This window comes from Chiloscyllium plagiosum, chromosome 27, assembly GCF_004010195.1.
Source record: "Chiloscyllium plagiosum isolate BGI_BamShark_2017 chromosome 27, ASM401019v2, whole genome shotgun sequence".
Taxonomy (NCBI): domain Eukaryota; kingdom Metazoa; phylum Chordata; class Chondrichthyes; order Orectolobiformes; family Hemiscylliidae; genus Chiloscyllium; species Chiloscyllium plagiosum.
In genome coordinates, this window is record NC_057736.1 from 28646570 (window position 1) to 28667673 (window position 21104).

At 41.6% G+C, this 21104-nt stretch overlaps 1 protein-coding gene across 3 annotated transcripts in view; it reads left to right on the forward strand.

Moving 5' to 3' along the window:
- Nucleotides 1–21104, forward strand: part of rhbdl2 (rhomboid, veinlet-like 2 (Drosophila)) — a 65060-nt gene that overhangs the window by 24457 nt on the left and 19499 nt on the right. For all 3 annotated transcript variants that reach the window (XR_006315698.1, XM_043717814.1, XM_043717815.1), the window contains exon 2: nt 14761–14999. Coding sequence is in view for 2 of the 3 variants with exons in the window: in XM_043717814.1 (XP_043573749.1) it covers nt 14796–14999 (204 nt within the window). In the remaining variant the exon portion in view is untranslated. The remainder of the gene's footprint in view (nt 1–14760; nt 15000–21104) is intronic.

The window sequence follows — 21104 nt, forward strand, 5'->3', positions numbered from 1 at the left end:
AACAGGAAATGACATCAACACAAACCCCAGGAACCCCATCCAGGAGAAAGATATAAATAGAAAGCAGGAGACAACAGCTTCGCTTCACTTGGAGGTCACCACTGATGTTACCTAGCCAGGTAATGAAAGATCTGGATATCAAACCTACAGATCAGCGAGCAAACCTACACCCTAAGCTAAAGCATGTTTTTTTAAATATCACGTTTCTTCAGTCATTTATAACTTTTGAAGATCAATGAGGAAACATATTCAATCTTGTAATTTTACAGGAAAGGGGAGAAGAAGAAAGAGAGATGCCATCTTTGACCATAAAGTAATAGAGTGATTTCATTAATCTTGGGATGTGAGCATTGCTGGCAAGGTCAACATTTATTGCCTGTTTCTAGCTACCCGAGATGGTGGGAGTCTGTGGGACTCGTCTTTGTAATTAGTTGTCATGTAGTGAATGTTTTTGAGAAGTGAACAGGTTTGATCCAGTACCTGTAATTTTGAAAGCCATCTATAAATATTGAGCCCCCATATTAATATAATGCCTTAATTATTTCTATAGAATATCAGATTTCCAAAATATTTGCGAAGATTGCAGAAATGATACAAAGTTAGAACACTATATTGCTAATTCCAGTCATCATTGTGAAATGATACTTAAGAAAGGTACAATTAACAAAAAAGCTAATCGAGCCAATTGCTTGAATTTCAAGAAGGATGTGACTAAAGTGCTGATCTTAGTGAAAGAGAGAAAGTGTTACACAATTCTTTAATATTATAAGAACAGGGAGCAGGAATAAACAATTCAGACCCTCAAGCCTGCTCCACCATTTAATACTATCATGGCTAATCTTGCCTCAGCCTTAACTCCACTTACCTGTCCACTCTCCTTCAACAAGGTAATACTTGGTCACCTGGGTTTGAATCCTGCCATGGCAGATCGTGGGATTTGAACTCAATTTTTTAAAATGTCTGGAATTAAGAGTTTAATGATAACCATGAAACTGCTGCCAAATGTCCTTACTTAGTCTGGCCTATATGTGACCCACTGCAATCTGGTTGACTCTTAACTGTGGGCACTGAAGGATAGGAATAAATACTGGCATAGCCAGTGATACCCTCGTCCTATGAATGAATTTTATAAAAGCTTCATAACCCTTCAACACATTATTAATTAAAAATCTGACTGTCTCTGAAGATCTGAACCCTGGAGGGGGTCTCTCGGTTCTGCGATCAGTCAATAAATCGACCTGTAAATGACTCTTTGTCAATCACAAAAGCAATTGTTTATCCTTTGATACGGCTGGGTCGGGAGACTCTGATCAGCCCAAAAGTATGAGTACTCCTAGACCACCAAAAGAATCCGCTGACTTACAGAGTTTGCATAGGGTTTATATACATTGTTCATAGTCAGACATGGAGCATGATCGCATAGTATAACAACCAATCTAATTGCACGAGGTCCTCGTGCATCTTTGCCTTAGCCTATCATGATTTCTTGTAAACCTGTTCTTAGAATCATATTTGTCCTGCCTTGTGGTTAGGGTTGAACAGGTTACTTCTGCAATTAATCGGATCTACATCAGTCTGCGGTTTCTTGTTTCGGTCTGGTTCAGTGCAAGTTAACAATGCAGAAGCCATTTTGTGCAGCTCCTTCAGTGTTCTGACCTACCTCCCACATCCTCATCCTCATCTCCTTCTTAAATTTACTAGTGTACTGGCAATCTACCACACTCTGGGGTAATGAATTCCACAGATTCATGACTCTTTCAGAGAAGTAATTCCTCCTTATTTCTGTTTTAAAACTGCTGTTCCTTATGTTAAAACCACATCCCCACAAAGGGAAACATTCACTCTATGTCTACTTTGTCAATCCCTTTCTGTATCTAATATACCCCAATGACATCTCCCCTCATTCTTCTAAACTCTGGAGAGTTTTGGCCTAAACTGCTCAACCTCTTCTTAGAAGACAAACCCCTCAGCTCTGGAATCAATCTAATGAACCTCCTCTGAACTTCCTCCAATGCAACCACATCCCTCCCAAGGAATGAGATCAAAACTGAACACAATAATCCTGATGTGGTCTCACTAATTCCTTGTGTAGGTGCAGCAACACTTCCCTGTTTTTCTACTCAGTTCCTTTAGCAATAAATGCCAATATTCAAGTAAACATAGGATCAGATTTTGTAATATTACAAAACATAATCTAACTGTAAGCTGTGCACATACAAAATCTATGTTTAAAGAATGAAGGGGAGTACAAAATGAAATCCATAGCTGAATTAATGTTAGGGGTCAGTCTCACTTCCTTTCATTTAATAAAGCCCAAGTAACTAAATGGATTGGTGAAAACCTCGTGAGGAAATGAAATGTGCTTATCAGGGATGAATTTATATCCTGAACAAACTGTTTCCAATAACATATATCATGTTGACCTTTCTCTGTTTATTGTGTCTGTCTGTATTTCAGCGGTCACAGAGTCTTCCAACAGGAAGTGAAGTGGAACCATCAGTTTACAAACTTGCAACTGAGCACAACAGCAATTTTATTAACTGGAGAAGCAAACTGTGAATGCAGTTTTTACATTTACCTCATTTAGTAGTAAAATACTTAATGGAATTAATGCAATCCTGGGTGACCTCCCGTATCCTCCACTCTTGAGGTCATCCAAAAACCTATTGCCCATGTCCTTACTCTCTCATCCCTGCTGACTTATTGTAACTCCTGGTTAAGCAATGTTACCAAGTTTTACGAATTTCCCTCCTTGTTTTCAAATCCCTCCTTGGCCTTACTTGTCCTAATCTATATAATTGCTTCCAGCCCTACAATGTTTTAAGGTATCTGCATTCTGACAATTCAGTCCTTTTGAGCACACCAGATTTTAATTACTTCACTATTGATGACCGGACCTTCAACTTCCTGGACCTCCCTTTCTCATTCACTAATCTGCTCCTTAAAATCTACCTCCCTGACCAAACGTTCGATCACTTGCCTTAATATCTCCTGTGTGGCATAGTCAACAAAATTTGCTATTTTAATGCTTCTGTGAAGTGGCTTGGGATATTTTATTGCACTAAAGGTGCAACCTAAGTTTTCTTTCCTCTTGTGCACATCAATAAATTCACAGGGCCTGCAAATGATAAGCGATGTGTATGCTTTGTTCTGCAATAATGTCAATTTTGAGTTTTTACTGATCAGTCTCCATCTGATAGTGTACACAAGCTAACAAGACCTTGTTACTTAAATATCAGTATATGGTTTCAATTACTATACAACTGATTTTTTTTAAAAATTGCTCACGCTATTTAGCATTTCAATATATTTTGAAATACTAATGTCTCTTCATCCTGGAAGTTCATTTAGAAGTGAAGTATGAAACAACATTGTGAAGTTTGTTTCCAAAATGTATTTAAGACTGTCACAGAAGTGTTGTCACAGCACTGAGCCTGGCTCTGTGGCTCAGAAAGGAAGCGGGCAGAATAGGAGAGCGATAGTGATCAGACATTCAGTGGTTAGAGGAACAGACAGGAGATTCTGTGATCGCAAATGAGACTCCCAGATGGTTTATTGCCTCTTTGGTGCCAGGGTCAGGGATGTCTCGGATCAAGTCAACAGGATTCTTAAGAGGGAGGGTGAGCAGCCAGAAGTTGTGGTACACATCGGAATCAATGACATAGCTAGGAAAAGGAATGAGGACCGGAAAACTAAATATAGGGAGTTAGGTTGGAAGCTAAAAGGCAGGACGAGCAGAGTAGTGATCTCTGGATTGCTACCAGTGCTACATGTTAATGAGACTAGGAACAGACAGCGAGTGCAGCTGAACACGTGGCAGCAGAGCTGGTGTAGGGGGGAGGGCTTCAGATACGTGGATCATTGGGATACATTCTGGGGAAGGTGGCACCTGTACAAGGAGCTTGAGTTCACACCTGAACTGGAGGGGCACCAATATCTTGGGCAGGAGGTTTGCTAGAGCTCTTTGGGAGGGTTTTAACTAGTTGGCAGGGAGATAGGAACTGGAGCTATGGATCAGAGGATGGGGTCGCTGGTGAACAGGCAGATACAGTGTGCAGAGAGTCTGTGAGGAAGGATAGACAGTTGATAGGGCAAAGTTGCAGTCAGTGTGATGGGTTGAAATGTGTGTCAGAAATAAGGAGGATGAACTTAGAGCATGGGGTTTAGATGTTTCAAAAGGAATGGGGGGAGGTAAAAGAGATGGGGGAGTGGCATTGCTAATCAGGGATAGTATCACAGCTGCAGAAAGGGAAGTCATCGAGGAGGGTTTGTCTACTGAGTCAGTATGGGTCGAAGTCAGAAACAGGGAAGGAGCAGTCACGTCATCTGGAGATTTCTACAGACCCCTCAATAGCAACAGAGACACAGAGGAGTAGGTTGAGAGACAGGTTTTGGAAAGGTGCAGAAGTAACAGGGTGATTTTCACTTTCCTAATATTAATTGGAGCCTCCTCAGTGCAAAGTTTGGATGGAGCAGATTTTGTCAGTGTGTCCTGGAAAGATTCCTGACTCAATATATAGATAGGCAGATTAGAGGGGAGGCCATATTGGATTTGGTGCTTGGCAACAAACCAGGCCAAGTGTCAGCATTTCAGTGATGGTGATCATAACTTCCTGACCTTTACTATAGTCATGAAGAGGGATAGGAACAGATGGTATGGGAAAATATTTAATTGGAGGAGGGGGAATTACCATGCTATTAGGTAGGAACTGTAGAGCATAAATTGGGAACATATGTTCTCAGGGAAATGCATGACAGAAATATGGAGGTTGTTTAGAGAGCACTTGTGCGAGTGCTGGACAGGTTTGTCCCATTGAGGCAAGGAAGGGACAGTAGGAAGGAACCTTGGATGACAAGAGATGTGGAATATCTAGTCAAGAGGAAGAAGGAAGCTTACCAAAGGTTGAGGAAACAAGGATCAGACAGGGTTCTAGAGGGTTATAAGATAGCCAGGAAGGAACTGAAGAATGGACTTAGGAGAGCTAGAAGGGTGCATGAAAAAGCCTTGGCAGGTAAGATTAAGGAAAATCCCAAGGCATTCTACACTTATACGAGGGACAAGAGGATGGCCAGAGTGAGGATAGGGCTGATCAGGGATAGTGGAGGGAAGTTGTACCTGGAGTCAGAGGAAATAGGGGAGGTCCTTCATGAATACTTTGCTTCATATTCACTACTGAGAGGGACCTTGACTTTTCTGAGGACAGCGTGATATGCTCTAACAGGTTGATGTTAAGGAAAAGGATGTGCTGGAGATTTTGAAAAACATGAGGATAGATAAGTCCCCTGGGTCAGATAGGATATACCCAAGGTTTCTACAGGAAGCAAGGGACAAGATTGCTACACCTTTGGCGATAATCTTTGCGTTCTTGCTGTCCGTTGGAATAGTACTGGAGGACTGGAGGGTGGCAAATGTTATTCCTTTGTTCAAGAAAGGCAATAGGGATAACCTTGGGAATTACAGACCAGTCAGTCTTACGTTGATGGTGGACAAATTATTAGAGAGGATTCTGAGGGATAGGGTTTATGATTACTTGGAAAAGCATAGTTTGATTAGAGATAGTCAGCATGGCTTTGTGAGGGGTAGACCATGCTTCACAAGCCTTATTAAATAATTTCAGGATGTTACAATATACGTTGATGAAGCTAGAGCAGTGGATATGGTGTATATGGATTTTAGCAAGATGTTTAATAAGGTTCCCCATGGTATGCTCATTCAGGAAGTAAGGAGGTGCAGGATTCAGGGAAATTTGGCAGTCTGGATGCAGAATTGGCTGGCCCATAGAAGACAGAGGGTGGTAGTCAATGGAAAGTATTCAGCTTGAAGCTCGGTGGCCAGTAGTGTTGCGCAGGGTTCTATTCTGGAACCTCTGCTCTTTGTGCTTTTATAAATGACTTGGATGAGGAAGTGAAAGAGTGGGTAAGAAAGTTTGCAGATGATACAAAGGTTGGTGGAGTTGTGTATAATGTGGAGGGCTACTGTAGGTTTCATTGGTACATTGACAAGACACAGAGCTAGGCTGAGAAGTGGCTGGTGGTGTGTGATGTGATTCATTTTGGAAGGTTGAATTTGAATGCAGTTTACAGTGTAAAAGGCAGGATTCTTAGTAGTGTGGAGGAACAGAGGGATCTTGGGGTTCACATCCATAGATCCCTCAAAGTTGCCCCAAGTTGATAGGGGAGTTAAGAAGGCGTATGGTGTGTTGGCTTTCATTAGCAGGGGGCTTGTGTTTAAGAGCCATTAGGTTATGCTGAAGACATATAAATCCGTAGTTCGACCACACTTGGAATATTGTGTTCAGTTCTGGTTGCCTCATTCTAGGACAGATTTAAAGAGAGTACAGAGGAGATTTGCCTGGATGCTGCCTGGACTGGAGGGCATGTCTTATGAAAAACAGTTGAGGGATCTAGGGCTTTTCTTATTGGAGCGAACAAGGATGAGAGGTGATTTGGTAGAGATGTACAAGATGATGAGAGGCATAGCTAGATTGGATAGCCAGAGACTTTTTCCCAGGGTGGAAATGACTATCACAAGGGGGCATAATTTTATGGTGACTGGAGGAAGGTTTAAGGGAGTTGTCAGAGGTAGGTTCTTTACAGAGAGTGGTGGGTGCATGGAATGCATTGCCAGTGATGGTGGTAGAATCAGATACATTAGGGACATTTAAGTGACTCTTGGATAGGCATATGGATGATAGTAAAATGAAGGATATGTAGGTTAGTTTGATATTAAAGTAGAATAAAAGATTGGCACAACATTGAGGGCTGAAGGGCCTGTATTGTGCTGTACCATTCTATGTTTTATGAAGAAGGAGGTTATTCGCCCCACTGTGTCTACAGCAAATGAGCATTTTTACCTCCTGCCAATATCCTGCATTTTTTCCATACCCTTGCACATTATTTCTATTTAAATAATCATCCAATGTCCTCTTGAATGCCTTAATTGAACTTGCCTCCACCTCACTTCCAGGCAGGGGATTCCAGACACCCCAACTACTTGCTGAGTGAAAGAAAATTGTCTCACATCACATTTACTCCTTTTGCAAATCACTTTAAATCTGTGGACTCTCATTCTTGATCCTTTTACAAGAGGGAACAGTTTCTCCCTACTTACTCTGTCAAGCTCATATCTGATTTTAAAAAGTTCTATCAAATCTCCTCTCAGCTGCTCCTCTCCAGGGAGAACAGTCACAACTTTTTCAATCCACCGTCAACAATGCAATTTCTCATTCTTAGAACCAGTTTTGGTAAATCACTTCTGCATTCTCTTCAATGAGTTCATATCCTTCCTGTAATGTGGCAGCTAAATCTCTATCTGAGATCTAACAAGTGTGTAAAACCAGTAGCAAATCTCAGACCTGGAGAGAGGGCATAGACTGTAGGTACAGGGAAGGATATATGAAAGTATAGAGTGTGAAGCATTCAGCGATTACCTTGACAAAGACTGGTTTCTACAACTGATTAACAGCAAACACACCCATGCACCTCTCACCAGTCCCATTTCCGACAAAGGGTTTTGTAAACTCACATTTACAGCCTTGTATACATAAATCAGGCTATTGCCAGATCACCAGTGCCACGATGTTATGTTTAAGTAGTATCTATCTTTGATAACAAGGGGCAAAGCTAATTAACTTCTCATATAATGGAGTGCTGTAACTACTGGTATAAATCATTCCTTTTTTTCACATCTTTAGTATTCTTCAGGGGTCCCTGTATCAGAGATGCACCATCAGAATGACACAAATTACCATGAAAACAAGGGCTTTTGTGTGAGGATAACAGAGACATACTCATTCGATTGGTTTTGCAGACCTGATAATTAGAAGAGTTTGTGTGTCATCCTAGCTCACACAGTACCCAGTCTGTGAATCAGAGGGTTTTTGAGATCTAGCTCAACTGCATGATTGTATAATACTGAAGCAGTTGATGTGAAATGATTTGGGGTGTCTTTTGGACTTTGTACTACAGGTGCAGATTTTATAATTTATGAAACATGCCTCAAGCTAAATGTATGTGTTTTCCAGCTGTCTTTTGTATTTTAAATAGAGTTTCAGACACAGGAAGTAATTATGACCCAAAAATACTTGCACAAGAGTTTTTAGTGTGTCGATATATACTCTCAAACTGGATGAATACATTTTAAAATATGGTTCTATTCTGTTTAAGAAAATAGGGTTACACTTGGATGGTACCACATCAAGGCTTCACAATGAGCAACTCTGAAAGTTTCATGTTAATGTTTGTAATATGGCATGTTATTAAACTGGTGTGCGTAACTTCCTGTCTAAACAGGATTTCCATTTATAAACAAACATCTTGGCATTCTTGTTGCTGGTAAAATAACAGATGCGATTTGTGGTTGTTAGAGTCTCTAAATATAGCATGAGAGTTGGCTGTAATAATTGCATTCTGTACTATCCCTACTTCAAGCTACTCTCTTTGAAATTAATTTGTGACAAGAAAGCTTAGAGAAAAACCTCTAGAATGGGGAGAGAGGAATGCACCATCTTGAAGTATCTGTTTAACGTTTGGATGCTGTATCGTGAAGTACAGGTTGAAACAGCTTTACTAGAGTCATAGCGATGGACAGCACAGAAACAGACACTTCGGTCCAAATAGTCCATGCCAACCAGGTATCCCAAGCCAATCTAGTCCCATCTGCGAGCATTGGCCCATATCCCTCCAAACCCTTCCTATTCATATACCCATCCAAATGCCTTTTAAATGTTGCAATCGTACGAGCGTCCACCATTTCCTCTGGCAGCTCATTCTATACACATACCATCCTCTGCATGAAAAAGTTGCCCTTTAATATCTCTTTTATATCTTTCCCCTCTCACCCTAAACCTATGCTCTCTAGTTCTGGACTCCCCGACCCAAGGGAAAATACTTTGTCTATTTATCCTATCCATGCCCTTCATGATTTTATAAACCTCTATAAGGTCACCCCTCAGCTTCTGATGCCAAAGGGAAAACAGTCCCAGTCTATTCAATCTCTCCCTATAGCACAAATCCTCCAACCCTGACAACAACCTTGTACATCTTTTCTGAACCCTTTCAGGTTTCACAACATCTTTCTGATATGAAGGAGACCAGAAATGCACGCAACATTCCAAAAGTGGCCTAACCCATGTCCTGCACAGTCGCAACATGACCTCCCAACTCAATACTCTGACGAATAAAAGAAAGCATACCAAACGCCTTCTTCACTATCCTATCTATCTGCAACTCCACCTTCAAGGAGCTATTAACTTGCACTCCAAGGTCTCTTTGTTCAGCAACACGCCCTAGGACCATACCATTAAGTGTATAAGTCCTGCTAAGATTTGCTTTCCCAAAATGCAGAACCTCGCATTTATCTAAATTAAATTCCATCTGCCAGTTCTCAGTCCATTTGCCCATCTGATCAAGATCGCATTGTCATCTGAGGTAACCTTCTTCGCTGTCCACTACATTTCCAATTTTGGTGTCATCTGCAAACTTACTAACTGTTCCTCTTATGCTCACATCCAAATCATTTATGTAAATGACGAAAAGTACTGGATCCAGCACCGATCCTTGTGGCACTCCACTGGTCACAGGCCTCCAGTCTGAAAAACAACCCTCTACCACCATCTTCTGTCTTCTACCTTTGAACCAGTTCTGTGTCCAAATGGCTAGTTCTCCCTGTATTCCATAAGATCTAACCTTGCTAACCAGTCTCCCAGGAGGAACCTTGTCGAACGCCTTACTGAAGTCCATATAGATCACATCTACTGCTCTGCCCTCATCAATCCTCTTTGTCACTTCTTCAAAATACTCAATCAAGTTTATGAGACATGATTTCCCACGCGCAAAGCCATGTTGACTATTCTTAATCAGTCCTTGCCTTTCCAAATACATGTACATCCTGTCCCTCAGGATTCCCTCCAACAACTTGCCCACCACTTGCCCATGCTGGCTTGTCCTTTCCACCTTTCTTAAACAGTGGCACCATGTTAGCCAACCTCCAGTCTTCCGGCACCTCACCTGTGACTATTGGTGATACAAATATCTCAGTAAGGGACCCAGCAATCACTTCCCTAGCTTCCCACAGAGTTCTAGGGTACACCTGATCAGGTGCTGGGGATTTATCCACTTTTATGTATTTCAGGACATCTTCCTCTGTAATATGGACATTTTTCAAGATGTCGCCATCTATTTCCTTACATTCTATATCTTCCATGTCCTTTCCCACAGTAAACACTGATGCAAAATACTTGTTTAGTATCTCCCCCATCTCCTGCGTTTCCACATAAAGGCCGCCTTGCTGTTCTTTGAGGGGCCCTATTCTCTCCCTAGCTGCCCTTTTGTCCTTAATGTTTTTGTAAAAACGCTTTGGATTCTCCTTAACTCTATTTACCAAAGCTATCTCATGTCCCCTTTTTGCCCTCCTGATTTCCCTCTTAAGTATACTCCTACAGCCTTTATACTCTTCTAAGGATTCACTTGATCTATCTTGTCTATACCTGACATATGCTTTCTTCTTTTTATTAACCAAATCTGCCTTTCCGTTCACCAAACAGGAATACACTGATTCTAGACTCTCATTATCTCATTTCTGAAGGCTCCCAATTTTCCAACCATCCCTTTACCTGCGGACATCTGCACCCAATCAGCTTTTGAAAGTTTTTGTCTAATATTGTCAAAATTAACCTTCCTCCAATTTAGAAATTCAACTTTTTGATCTGGTCTATCCTTTTCCATCACTATTTTGAAACTAATAGAATTATGGTCACTGGCCCCAAAGTGCTTTCTCACTGCCACCTCAGTCACCTGCCCTGCCTTATTTCCCAAAGAGTAGGTCAAGTTTTGCACCTTCTCTAGTAGGTACATCCACATTTTGAATTAGAAGATTTTCCTGTACACACTTAACAAATTCCTCTCCATCTAACCCCTTAACACTATGGCAGCCCCAGTCTATTCAATTTCCTACAGTGTGCAAACAAGCCCTTCAGCCCAACAGGCCCACACCGACCTTCCAAGGAGCAACCTACCCAGATCTATCTCCCTCTGACTAATGCACCTAACACTATGGACAGTTTAGCATGGCCAATCCACCTGACCTGCACATCTTTGGATTGTGGGAGGAAACCAGAGCACCCAGAGGAAACCCACGCAGACACGGGGAGAATGTGCAAACTCTACACAGACACTCACCCAAGTCTGGAATCAAACCCAGGTCCCTGGCGCTGTGAAACTGCAGTGTTAATCACTGAACCACCTTGCTGCCCCAATGTTTGGAAAGTTAAAATCCCCTACCATAACCACCATATTATTCTTACATTTAACTGAGATCTCCTTACAAATTTGTTTCTCAATTTCCCTCTGAGTATTAGAGGATCTATAATACAATCCCAATAAGGTGATCATCCCTTTCTTATTTCTCAGTTCAACCTAAATAACTTCCCTGGATATATTTCCAGGAATATCCTCCCTCAGTACAGCTATAATGCTATCTCTTATCAAAAATGCCACTCCCCCTCCTCTCTTGCCTCCCTTTCTGTCTTTTCTGTACCATTTATATCCTGGAACATTAAGCTGGCAGTCCTTTCCATCCCTGAGCCACATTTCTGTAATTGCTATGATATCCCAGTCCCATGTTCCTACCATGCACTGAGTTCATCTGACTTCCCTGTTAGTCCTTTTGCATTGAAATAAATGTAGTTTAATTTATCAATCCTACCTTGTTCTCTGCTTTGTATCTGCCTGCCCTGACTGTTTGATTCACTTCTTGTATCATCTGTACCAGTCTCAGATTGATCTCTTTCCTCACTATCTCCCTGGGTCCCACAACCTTCCCCCCTCCCCCCCCCTCTGCCTACCAAACTTACTAGTTTAAATCCTCCTGAGCAGCTCAAGCTAATCTCCCTGCCAGTATATTAGTCCCCTTCCAATTTAGGTGCAATCCATCCTTCTTATACAGATCACTTTTATCCCAGAAGAGATACCAATGATCTAAAAATGTGAATCCTTCTCCCATACACCTGCTCCTCAGCCTTGCATTCACCTACTCTATCCTCCTATTCCTACCCTCATTAGCTCGTAGCACCGGGAGTAATCTAGATATTATTACTCTTGAGGACTTCCTTTTTAAATTCCTGTCTAACTCTCTATATTCTCCCTTCAGGATCTCATCCTTTTCCCTTTCTATGTCATTGGTTCCAATATGTACAATGACCTCCTGCGTGTTCCTCTCCTCCTTGAAAACAAATGTACCCTCTCTGAGACTTCCTTGATCCTGGCACCAGGGAGGCAACACGCCATTCTAATTTTTAACTGCTGGCCACAGAAACGTCTGTCTGTACCTCGGATTAGAGAGTCCCCTAACACAGTTGATCTCTTAGAACCCGATGCACCCCTCATTGCCTTAGAGCCAGTCTCGATACCAGAAACTTGGATGTTTGTGCTACATTCCCCTGAGAACCCATCACCCCCAATGTTTTCCAAAATAGCATACTTGTTTGAAATGGGGATAGCCACAGAAGACTCCTGCACCACCTGCCTACCTCTCTTACCTTTCTAATCCATCTATGTGACTAAATCTGCAACTTTTCTTCTTTCTGTAACTGCCATCCATTACACCTCTTGTAAATTCCTCATTTCTTCTAGCTGTCGCTCTAACCAATCCATTCGATCTGATAGAATTTGCAACCAATGACATTTATTGCAGATATAATCCTCAGTAACATGTAAACTCTCTCGAAACTCCCATATCAGACAAGAAGAACATATCATTCTACTAAAGGCCATTTTTGCTTCATTCAATCTACAGACCCAGAAAGTAGCGCTGTCTTATTCCTCTACAAAACACTGCTCCAGGCTAACTTAATACTTATGGCTTCTATTTTGAAGTTTAATCAAGAGACATATCTCAATAAAACATACAATCAAGAAAGAACCAACTTGACTCACTACTGCAGACTTACTGCAAGGCCACGCATAAAAATATTCACTTATTTATTTATGTGCTGTGACCTCTCCCAAAGAGGTTCCTCCAAGATTAGTTGTGATCACCTTACCCTCCATGCTCCTTTGTTCAATCAAGTCATCGAGTTTTGCATCATGAAAGCAGGCCTATTGTTTCCATGTTGATCATCACACACCTACCTATTCCGACCCATTCTCCAGCATTTGGCCTGTATCTACGGCACTTCAAGTGATTGTCTAAACACTTCTTAAATGTTGTGATGGTTCCCATCTCTACCATCCTTTAATGCATTGAGTTCCAAATACATACCACACTCTGAGTGAAAAACCCTTCCTTAAAACTCCAGTGAATTTCCTGCCCATCTATGGCCACTAGTTATTGATGCCTCTAAGGGGAAATATTTATTCCTATCTATGCGCCTCATATTTTTGTGGACCCCAATCAGGTTTCCCCTCAGCCTTCTCTGCTCTAAGGAAAACAATTCTAGCTGACTCAGCCTCTTACCATAGCTGAAGCACTCCAACCCAGGCAACATCCTGGTGAATTTTCTTTACACCCCCTCTAGTGCAATTGCATCCTTGCTCTCGTATAGTGACCAAAACTATACACAGTACTCTAGCCGTGGCCTAACTAACATCTTGCGTAGCTCTGTCATAAGCACCCCCTCTGTCATAAGCATTCAACGTCTCGGTTAATAAAGGCAAATATCTCATATGCAGCAGTTTCTTTTGAGTACCTCACTTTTTTCCATCCATTATATCTCTCTTTTTAACCCTTGCTAGTTATAAATTGCCTTAAATTAATTTCATTATTGAAGTGTACTCCTTTCTTATTTCTCACCTTCTTTGTGCTTTCCCTTCTCATTTTTAACTTAGCTGTCTTCTTTCTTCCCTTCTTGTAACTTGCCCAGCTCACAGCTTTACTAATACATTGACCTCATCTTCTCCCATGATCTTGACTAATTCCAACCCTTCTCTTTTCATGCTATATCCTCTATCCTCTTCCAACCCTAACTTTTTGGCTGCACTCATAAACTCAGTGAATTTGGGGAGGGGATGATGCCGCAGTAATATTAGTCACAAGTAATCCAGCGATGCAGGGAGCATTATGTAAGAAAATTAGGACTCAACGTTGAGTTCTCCAATTTCAAATAATGTCCCTTTCCATTCCCCGACTCCTTTCCAAGCCCTCCCCCTCCCTTCCACTCCTCCCTTCCACAACTGGATTAATTCATCCCATTGATCAACCAGGTCATACCCTCTGCCTGTCTTCACCTATCCCCACTCCACCACCCTGCCCCCACTAGCCCCTTTATTTGCAGCTCCCCCTACACTCACCCTTAGTCCTGAAGAAGGGTTACACCCAAAACTTTGACGTCTCCACCTCCTGGTTCAGCCTGGCTTGCTGTGTTCTTCCAGCCTCCTGCCGGTCTACTACAGCCAAATAACATTAGCAGCATGCAATAGACAGAGCTTAGTGACTGAGTGCAACATCATGAAGCTCTAGAAAAGCTGGAATCCGTGGCTATCAAAGGGAAACATCTCCACTGTTTGAAGTTATACCTAACACAAAGGTGGTTGTCAAGTCTGATAAAATTCAGTCAACTTTAGTCTTTTTAACAGTCAACACCTATCTGGTTTGATGACATTTTGGAACAGAAATGAAACAATATGACACAAAATGTATTTACTAATTTCTGTTGATCAGCCAAGAATAGTAGTTTTCTGATCATGGCCAATGTAATTCTGAACTGTTGGATTTTGATATCTTTGTAACTGTTGATTTTGTGACCTTTCTTAATAAAAAAACAGATAACCCTGAATTGGGATTTACTGAGCTGTTAATAATGGAGATGAATCCAACAGAAGAAGAAAATGAAAATCTGAATGAAGAGAGGAACAGGGAATCACAAAAATGCTCTGCTTGGTGTCAGAAGGTACACACAACGGTGTCTAATTGGATGCTCCCTGAAGACATGAGAAGTCGCTATATGGAAAGAGCAAATTGCTTGCCTCCACCGATCTTCATTATCTCTATAAGTTTGGCTGAGGTACAGTTTACATTTCTGCAAAAATAATATAACCTTTCATGCAAAACTTAAATGGATAAATTCTTCATTTTGCAAATAAGGTGTTTTTCTAAGAGTTCACATTTTGGCTATGAATTGGGGCTGGCCAGATGGACTAAAATATAATTTGCACAGTCCTTTGTGTTCCTGTGTTTGTATATCTGAGATATACAACATCACAACATTATATCCAGTGATATCCTTTGTTATACACCAGTAATCCGGATTATTAAAAGGAGCAGCTAACATCAAAATATGTCCATTAGAAGATAAATGGACAAATGGTAGTAATCCAGCTTTAGTATTTAGCTGATTAACAAGCATTTCCAGCAATACTTAAAACAAGAAATGCTAGAAATATTCAGCAGGTCTGGCAGCATCTGGGGAGAGAGAAGCAGAGTTAATTTTTTTTAAGTCAATGACCTTTCATCAAAAGTGGAGGTATGGCTCAAAATGAGTCTTGATGGGTAGCTGATTGCACATGAGAAGGGAAATAGGAACCAGTGAGGATTAAGAAAATAAAAGAGACATGAGGAGACATGATGGAGAGAAGAGCAGCAATTCTAATAGTTGGGAATAGCTAGAAATGACAGTGAATTAATTATCTAATACAACAGCAAAATACTGCAGGTACTGGGAATAAGAAATTAAAACAAAAAATGTTGTCCAGGGGAAAACAAGAAATGCTGGAGATCACAGCAGGTCAGACAGCATCCATGGAGAGAGAGCAAGCTAACATTTCAAGCCGAAATGACTAGGTGAACTGTGGAGGGGACAGCATTTATGCAGTAATTGGGGCAGGGGAAGGTGTCGGGGTAGTGGGTGGAGAGTGCTGGGGGAGAAAAGATGTTGATAGTTCAGATTAAATTATTGAAATGTGAGAATGGCAGAACAATTGTGTATCTCTGCCAGACTTAAAAGGACAGACAGTTCCCCTGGGATGGGGGGAGGGGAGCGAGGACATGATAACAAGCTAAAAGGGAAGAAATGATTCATAAGGTGTTGAACTGAAGTCCAGAAAGCTGCAAGTCCCGAGTCTGAAGATGAGATGCTGTTTCTCCAGTGATTCACTGGAGCACTGCAACATTCAGAGGATACACATATGGGCATGTGAGCAGTACGCTGTGTTAAAATGACCGGCTATGGGAAAGTCATGGTCACACTTGCACACAGACAGGAGATGCTCCGCGAAGTGGTCACCCACTCTGTGTTTGGTTTCTCCAATGCAGAGTAAGCCATATAGGGTGCATTGAATACCACGTGCGAGATTGGAGGAGGTACAGGTGAAATGCTGCTTCACCTGGAAGACTGTATAGGTCCGAGGATGGTGAGCAGGAAGGAGGTGAAGGGGCAGATGTTGTACTTTCCACAGTTCCATGGGAAGGTGCCGTGCAAAGGGGGGGTTATTGTTGGTGGTTGTGGAATGGATTAAGGTGTCCCAGAGGGAACGATCCCTGTGAAATTCAGAGGGAGTCAGACACACGATTGTTCTGCGATTCTCACATTTCAATCACTTAATCTGAACTATGAAAATCTTTCCCCCACCAGCAACCTCCAAACTATAGTATGAATGTCGTCCCCTCCACATTTCACTTCAGCTCTGATGAGCTGCCAGAGGAAGCTCATTTGCAACATTTAAAAGGAATCTGGATGGGTATATGAATAGGAAGGATTTGGAGGGATATGGGGCAGATGTTGGCAGGTGGGACTAGATTGGGTTGGGATATCTGGTGGCATGGATGAGTTGGACCGAAGGGTCTGTTTCCATGCTGTACATCTCTATGACTCTATAAGAGTCATCCAGACTCATAATGTTAGCTTGCTCTTTCTCCGTGGATGCTGTCTGACCCGCTGTGATCGCCACCATTTGTTGTTTTCAGTACAGGTTCCAGCATCCACAATAATTTGCTCCTAAATGTCATTCAGGTCATCTGGCAGGATGTGTGGAGAGGAACAGTGTTGTCATTTTAAGTAATTGACCTTGCATCTGTTTCAATTTCTGATTTATCGATTCTACAATATTTTGTGTTTTTATTCTGGTGATAAATCTTTTAATTTACATTAATTTATACTGAATATAGAACCTTTTATATTGACAAGCAAAAGGACTTAAAAATAGAAAATATTGCCTTACCAACATGAATCTTCGGTTGCCAACTCTTTGAACAAGGCTTTGGTCACTCCTCCAAACCTCTCTAATTGGCATCTTATTTTATATGTCAGTTAGCCAAAATAGTTTGAATATTTTATGTGATAGATGTTAAGTAAATGCATAAATTTGATTTTTGCTTCTTTCATTTGATCTGCAAAGTCTATACCCTAGACATGTTGATATAATGGCCAAAGATGACAAAGACCATCTCTCTCATGGTGAAACTAGTGAAAGCGACCAGAAATCACAAGTCCCAGCCCCAGACATGGCACTTCTGATTTTGAAAGTGTGGGTGTGAAGTCAGTTCGGGTTTTGCATGTGTCTTTAATGGAGGCAGCTGACCATGTAAATCACTCAGCTGCCTCCATTGAAGTGGGACTTTGGCATCCCTGTAGTGTGGAACCTGAAGAGTAGAGCGAATCTAAACTTTATAGATTAATTTGGATAGCCAGAGTACACCAATGGATGTGATATTTGCCCAGCTTTGGAAATGTTTTGTTTTGGGGTGCCGGAGGTTTGTGAAGGAGCCTTAGGAGAGTCTCAGGTATCCTTTGGGATTATTGGACTGTTAACTGTAGAGGAAGATGGCTGAACAGGTGTATAAACTCCTTGGAACTGTAGAGTTTCAAAAACTATCAAGAAGCATTTATATGAATGAGAGTGCTTTCTTCAGTACGATGTGCTCTACAATATAGAACTTTAACTTATAGAATTTCACTTTTTCTCCTGTGCAATAGTTATTAATGCATAGTAGGTGGTTTAACATGCTGGGTTGAAAAGGAAAGGTGTAACAATGAGACGGCATCAGCTGGCACTAAGTGGCAGAAAGTGGGAAATGGTTACAGAGGCATAAGTTGGTATAGGTGGCACTGGGGAATGGGTAAATGGCATTGGATGACATAGATTGGCATGGGTGAGGCATGGGGTGTGCCTAGGGGTGAGGGATGAGGACTAGAGGAATGTTTTAATGATTTTTTTCTTTTAAGTTTTGGACATCTCACTGGATCCTTGAGGCAGGCTTTCTACCCTCCCCCCTCAGAAACTGGCACCTTCCTGTGCTATTCCTGGGTTGCCCAGTCTGACTCTATGTACCTGACCTGTGAAAATAAGTCGGAGCCAGTAACTCCTATTCATTTCAAATTACTTTTTCCAACTTTTCTATTGTGCAGTGCAACTTTGTCAAATGATTTATAAAATTTTGTATGTAGTTTGCAGTATGATTTTCATTTTGGCTTTGTGCTTTAATGTTCATGCTGTTCTATATAGGGAGCCCCTGTAAAAGTTAAGGCACCTCAGTGGGGCCTATGCCTCAATTTCTGAAAGACAGTACCCAATATCCAACATTCAGAATTATTGTGTTAGTAAATTCACCAATGTAGAAAAGTATAGCAACCGATCAGCAGGACCTTAAGACCTTTGGATACCCACATAGAATCCTAGGATCTGGAGAACCATTGTTCAAAAATGTATGCTACAGAGATTGCGATATTCAGACAATTGGTCCTTTTGAAACTGTCTTTCCTATTACTGTTGTAAAGATCTAGTGGTTGACATCGCTATAGAAAATCCTTAGTCAAGGAACAAAATGCAAAACGCAATGCCTTTTGCGTGGTGTAAAAGATATTTTAGAAATATATAATAAAAAGCATTTTGAGAAATGAGAACACTTTGCGAAGAAATTTTAAATATGAGAATTTATTTGAGTTATGCAGAACAATACTGTGGGTCAACATTTTGCCTTCAACTTCTGAACTTGCTGAAAGGAATGTGAAGAGTCAGAGCATTTCGACTATTGTTGTTTATGGTAGCCTGATTTGGTTGAGATATTTCACAATTATTAACACTATTTTTACCAACAATGCACTTACAACTGCATATATTTCAATGAAAGTTGTATTTCCATGCATTAAAACTGGCATAGCAGTACAGTTTATTGCTGAGCATATCCTCCAATGATATTAAATAAAATAAGGTTGATTTAACATGATTTAAGAAATCTATCACTCACCTTTGCAGAAGAAAACACAAATAAAACTTTGGCTGGAATCTTATAGGGCTCTGAGCTATGGTGAGATATGTGGCAGAATCATATGAGAAGTTCAGCAAGGCCCATCTCGACATCAGGATCATCTCATGTCTTTTTTTATGCAACTGCCAGGCATTCAGGCAGGCTTCTCACTGGACAACAGCGAGTTGCCAATTAGGGGGATCATTGCTTGTCCAATACCTTGTTAACAGCCCAAGTCACCTCACTAATAAAAAGTTTTCTATCTTACCAAATGCACCAAACAAGCTTGGTATTGAGTAACTTCAACATGGGAATCAGAGTGAGTATGTGACGACTGTAGCTCACCACTTTCTTCAAAGGACCTCAAGGCACCAACATCTCAGGGCACGCTCAGTGGACACTGGCCATACTCACCTCATATTCGTGGACATTAGCACCAAACTCAATGAATCCACATTGCACATCTTTAATCCATGTACAGGACGATTCCTCACTTTGTGCTGCAATGGCAGGTATCATTGTAAAGCTGCTGCAAAGAACACTGTGCACTCAGGGACACGAGCCAGCTCACAGATTGGACGAGGCTGCATCTCTGGGTTTGTTGCTCACTGTCATAATGCTCAGTCACTCCGAGCCTAGCTGGATGCGCACATCATCACTGCTTTGCTTTCGCATACATTGCCTACACAGCCAAGGCTATCAGGCTTACGTTATTAGTATCTTACCTTGTCATTTAGTGCAGACACAAAGGCAAGAAGTTTGTCATGACTGTCAGCAGGCCTCAGTCAAGACAAAGGAACGCAGCCTCCATTACCAATCCAGGGGCTTTGAGATGGTCAGTCAGTCACACGAGTTTGTCATAGTTAGGATACTGTCCACATAATGGGTGAGAAGCCAAATGACAGGAAGCCCGCCACCTATCTTGACTCTTTCTGTCCTGTTACGGCCTACATGCCTTCGGAAATGAGGGAGAGGGAGGAAATATTGGAGACGAAGTGTGTAGTGGCACAGCCATCCAGGTGGAGAAATGTGAGTGAGTAGGCGGTGCTAAGGCATCTGGGATAGTGGCATCGTTGGATTTGGGGGTGGGTGACAGCAAATGAGGAAGATGTTGCAGGTAATACTGAGGCAACAAGCCTTCATAAGTGGTGGGTAAAGTAGCAGAGATAAAGTGAATGGGAGGGATCAGGGAGAAGATGAGCAGGGCGAGCAGAAGTTGAGCACTTAGGAGTGTAGAAGAAAACTGACCTCCTTCCTACAAGTGCTGACCATTTCTCCAGATGACTGAGACTGCTCTAATATGTGTGACAACCTCAGATTAGATTGGCATGGTCTGGTGGCATGGGAAGGAGGAAATCTGACCTCTGCACCCTCCTATCTAGGAAGACCCTGGGTCCCTGCCTGCAAAGCAGGCTGCAAATTATCCCGGTGTTCCCTGTGGAAATGTCAAGAATTGCACAACAGCTCCGGAATGATAGTGCTTGTATGGGTGCCCATTTGGCTTTAAAAGATCATGTGGGTGTGAGGAATAACAGTGTGCTCAGGGATATCCTGTCAGTGGCAAGCATTCTGAAAATAGGGTGTGTAAAAGAGAGATTGGAATCAGATAAGAGGGACACTATAGGGTTGGGGTAGGTATTTAATATGCCACATTTGGTAAGATATGGCGAGAAACATTCCAAAAGACTTGATGCAAATCACTTAGCCAATAAATGTACAATTCAGCCCACAGACTAGTGAATTGACAAAGAAGCCAAATTTAGTTCAAATTATCTCACAAATAATTGCATGTTGCCGAAGTTGGGTAATCGTAGAGAGGTGTATTGTTTCCAAATTCATTGAGCTTGAAATGCAAGAGGAAAACTTGAGCATGAATTCCAGTTATAATGTTGCCCAATTTCTCCTTTGACCTGTTGTGGCAGGAGCA